The sequence below is a fragment of the Berghia stephanieae genome, chromosome 2 (genome assembly GCF_034508935.2).
Source record: "Berghia stephanieae isolate SIO BIC M18660-M18661 chromosome 2, UCSD_Bste_1.3, whole genome shotgun sequence".
Classification (NCBI taxonomy): Eukaryota; Metazoa; Mollusca; class Gastropoda; order Nudibranchia; family Aeolidiidae; genus Berghia; species Berghia stephanieae.
Window position 1 is genome coordinate 59,078,480 of NC_088361.1, and position 5,000 is coordinate 59,083,479.

General features: G+C 32.6%; 1 protein-coding gene across 1 annotated transcript in view; it reads left to right on the forward strand.

Annotated features, from left to right (window-relative positions):
* Positions 1-5,000, forward strand: part of LOC144963974 (ATP-dependent translocase ABCB1-like) — a 66,230-nt gene that overhangs the window by 5,260 nt on the left and 55,970 nt on the right. The window contains exon 2 of the mRNA XM_078897918.1: positions 1,945-2,105. Within this exon, the coding sequence (XP_078754044.1) occupies positions 1,945-2,105 (161 nt within the window). The remainder of the gene's footprint in view (positions 1-1,944; positions 2,106-5,000) is intronic.

Consider the following 5,000-nt stretch of genomic DNA (forward strand, 5'->3'; position numbering starts at 1 on the left):
CTCTTTGCAATCGCTGGTTTTCCTTGTGGACAAAGTACATTTAACACATAGGACGATAATATTAAACACATTTGTTTTTTCCTTTATTATATGTTTGACAAAGGCAATAGTGCGTATGGGTTCCCTGAAGAATTACAGACACCTTCTGAAATTCCGAGGTTGAAAAGAAAATTCTAATTAAATTAACGCCAGGGTATCTGTGCATATGATGATACTCATTAACCTCGTTATCATAATGACGTTACAAAATACCATATCGACATCACACACAAGATGTCACAACACAACACATCACAATATTATCATATTCCAAACGTCACATTATACCTTGGACGTCACACTAGTAGTAGTATCAATCGGCTACACTTCTATGTTCAAGGTATCAATACAGGTTCGGAAGTCATCATCACATGTGTTGATGGTTTCAAATCCCCCTTCCAGTTTTGTCTCTGGGCAATCTAGTACGAGGTGGTTTGCATCTTGTGGTGCTTGGTTGCACTTTGGGCATGTTGGTGATTCTTGGAGCCCCCATTTGTGCATGTTGGCAGCTGTTCTTGTGTTTTGACCGTAGTCTATTTGCAGCTACCCAGTATTTTCTTGGTTGATCCTGTAGACCTGGGAGACTTTTACAGGGATCTTCAATTAGTTCCCCTCCTGTTGGCTTATTCCTGATGAAAATGGCCATCATACTAAGTCCCAGATTTAAGAGGTTTTTACCATGATGAGTGCCAATTTGATAGGTCGAATTTTGAAGGACGATTTTTCTGGCCAAAATTTTAAATACGTGTTTTTTGAGAGTAGGGAAGTGTCGAAATAATGTATTATGTAAATGACCGTTCACTTACAAATTTTTACATTTTGGCCAGAAAACGTTTCCTCCCTATATCGATACTTTAAAATGACCCCTATTCTTTAAATTCATTAACCTAAAATCACTTCCAAACAGAAGTTTTCAGGCAAAATGTTCAAAGGTTTGATTAGTTTAATTATTTAAGGATGATGTTTTATATTTTTTTGTTATGTTTTTCTTTTTGGATGTAAACTGTGCTAATATCTTGGTCGCCGCAGTAGTTTTCTTAAAGTATCTAACGTCATCAAAAATATAGAACGAGATAAATCAGTTCACTTAATAAAACGTTATTCTTTAAAATGTTGATTCGTGAAAATTCCTATTCTTAAATAGTCAATGGAGCACCTGATCAAAATATAGCCAAAACCGATGTGCATATATATGGAGGTATGATTGCCGAAGGCGATTATGGGTTTTATGGACCTTAATTTGTATTGGTTTGAGTTTAATTACATTAAACAATGAGTTCATAACAGTTTTGGATTATCAGACCTGTAAATAAGTACACGTCGTCAAAACAACAAAACAACAACAACAACAAAAAATTAATTAAATAATAAAAATGATTAAACATTAAACATATTATTAAATATAATGGGTTGATTGGATTTTTTTCTTTTAGCATATCATTCTAAACATTAAAAATCTGATATTTCTCCGAGTTAATATCCGATGCCATTTTAGAATTAATGGGTTGCAATTATATTATAATTATTACTATATGATTATTATTATTATTATTATTATTATTATTATTATTATTATTATTATTATTATTATTATTATTATTATTATTATTATTTTTATTATTATTATTATTATCATCATTATTATTATTATTATTATTATTATTATTATTATTATTATTATTATTATTAATAATAATGATAATAATAATAATAATAATAACAACAACATTGATATTATTTTTAGTATTCATATTATTATTATTATTATTATTATTATTATTATTATCATCATCATCATCATCATCATTATCATCATCACCATCATCGTTATCACCACCACCATCATCAATAATCCTCATAGAAAAAGCAATGCTAATTATGCCATTGTTGACAATACTTTTTCAGGTACCGGAGGTGTTGGGGACTACAATTCTTCTAAAAAGTCATTAGATCGCCAGAGATTGGTAGAAAATGGCAAGAAGAAACAGCCACTTTATGGAGAATTCAGCGATATTCCCAAAGATTCCCCGAAACCTGAGCCAAAAAGTGTCTCCATTCGAGAGTTGGTAAGAGTGTTATTTGATTACTGGTTCAATGCAGCCACAATGACAAATACTACCGTATGTATAATGTTTTAGAATCTAAGAAAAAAAAAAAGAGAAAGAAATCAACAACAAACACATACAAATCTTCTTCTTCTTCTTCTTCTTCTTCTTCTTCTTCTTCTTCTTCTTCTTCTTCGTCTTCGTCTTCGTCTTCGTCTTCTTCTTCTTCTTCTTCTTCTTCTTCTTCTTCTTCTTCTTCTTCTTCTTCTTCTTCTTCTTCTTCTTCTTCTTCTTCTTCTTCTTCTTCATCTTCTTCTTCTTCTTCTTCGTCTTCGTCTTCTTCTTCTCTTCTTCTTCTTCTTCTTCTTCTTCTTCTTCTTCTTCTTCTTCTTCTTCTTCTTCTTCTTCTTCTTCTTCTTCTTCTTCTTCTTCTTCTTCTTCTTCTTCTTCTTCTTCTTCTTTTTGCTTATCCCTCATTTTGCAAAGTTGCTATGATAAAAGCCGCTTCCTCCGTGCATCTCGGTTCATAGCATCCTCCTCCTCCAGGCCCAGTTCTTTCATATCGTCCTGTACCCTATCCAACCATCTAGACTTTGGGCGTCCCTTTTTCCTCTTTCCCGCTAATTGTATATCCAATAGAAACAAATCAACAGCACAAAAAGCTAAATAATATTATCATATTATTAATAATATTATATTCATATTTTTTTAAAACTTAGTTATATAATGGGGGTTTCACGTGTCCTCTTTTTTCAACACAAAGTGCGAGGTTATATTAAATGGGGGTAGATCTAGACTCTTTCAAAACCTGAGGCGAAGATTGAATATGTTGAATTCCTGTTGGATTTAAACATTTGGTATTCTGACAGGAATACGAGTGACATTCAATTTGACATTTGTTTTGCATCAACACTAATATATTACGGTCGATATATATATATATATATATATATATATATATATATATATATATATATATATATATATATATATATTACTTTCTATAGATCTTTTCTAAATATCAGGGTGACAATACGTCTATAGAAGGAACGAAATTGACGTCACTCAGCTCATTGTTATTGTGTTTAGACAGCTAATTTTATGAGTAGTTCTCACTAAATTAAATTAATCAGACTATAAACGTTTAAGGTTACACATAGTTTTGTGTGTTGTTTGATTATATCCAGCTGGCGGATGTTGTGAGTTTTTAAACTAAATGCATAGCAACAAGAGACAAAGTAATAAGAATTGCAAGTCCATCTTAAAATACTTTTTTTCCTTGGCTAAACTTGTGTTGTAAGTATCGATAAATCAACGTTTGTCAGGGGTCTGTTGTTTAAATGGAATTACTAGCGAAAGACATCCTAGGATATTTTCTAAGTTTACCTCACTCAACCCTAATACCGAGTATATCCGTAGTTTATCCGGGTTACTTTTACCCCATGCCTATTTAATACATTTTTTTCTGAGACAAATTATAGGCGTATTATCAAAGCTAATGATTCATGTTTTTGCATGTTAATGAAAGTTGAATAAAACAATCTATGTACAAGCTCATTTTTAATATGTTTTTTCCAAATTTGAAAAGTAGAAAAAATCTCTAGTATTGAATGAGTTGACAAACTACTTCACATACCTTATTTTTACTCAACTTTTCTTTTGTTTGGGATCAAGCCTTGGTAGACTGTTGCCTTAAATTGGCGTTGATGTAAGTTGCCGCTCACCCGCTTTTAAAAGAGTGAAAATGGTTTCATGGATTTTACCAGCCAATGAGAGTATCAACTATCAACAGGTTAATTTTTTGTCTCTGTAAATCTTTCTCTTTCTATTTCTCTACTGTATTGAAGCGCAATCCCTAACAGCGACCGATATTAATTTGCTGTTGACATAACTTGGTATCAAGGCTAAGGCGATGCAATACAGTCTTTATCGCTTGGATGACCAGATTTTGTACTCCTAGTACTAAAATTCAGTACATATCCATAACAACCAACCAACTTCTCTTTTATTGTATGCATTTACTTTTAAAAGTTAAAAGTTTAGACAATCTGTATAAGAATTGGTCTAGAATTTTTTATTTAAAAAAAAAATTGTTTCAGCTTAGCTGCAAATTTAAACCTATCGCCAACAACTTGCGATAGCCGAAAACATAATATATTATTTTCAAAATCACTCTCTATAAATATCGCCCTCTGAATAGGAATGTTGCAGGCTGATCGTTTTTTAAAAACTTTGGTCACGAAAATAATATCCAACCTGCCTTATCTCTCTTCCTCTCTTACTTTTTTTTTATTGTAATAGCTTACTGCTTTCATGTGAGGACAGTTCTTGTATTGTGTCAACAGCATTGACTGATTGCCACGAATTGTATTTTGATGTTATGATCAGGTGGTTATGATGTATTCGTTTGTAATTTGCCTTCCTAATTTATTCTGGCGTATAAATTACACATTCCGGCACCATTCATTCGGTCTTCATCCGATTTTCTTCTGGTTAGGTTTCTTTGTCCGTATGCTGACACTTTTTTTTCGGCCAGAAAACTTTTACGTCGAATTTCAATCGATCAATCTTTTTAAAAATCCTTTTATTCGACACATAGGGGAAATTTGTCTCTAGGGTCTGTTCCAAGGGAAGACTGGAATAACCCAGGCGTCAGCTGCAATGCAGTGCCGAAAATTGAGCTAGAGCGAGATGGCTTGCTCAAGGCCACGCAGCGCAGTGATCGAAGCAAAGACCGTACCGCTGAGCACACGCCATCAACGTGTAACAAATCTCAAGTTTATGACTTTTGCCAAATTGTAGATACCTTAATATATCGATTATTGGAAGCAAACATTTCTGGTCAATTAAAAAAAAGGTGTGATGAACTGAAAAAAACCCAAACAAAAACGAAAAACTTGAGCTTTTACATAGAGC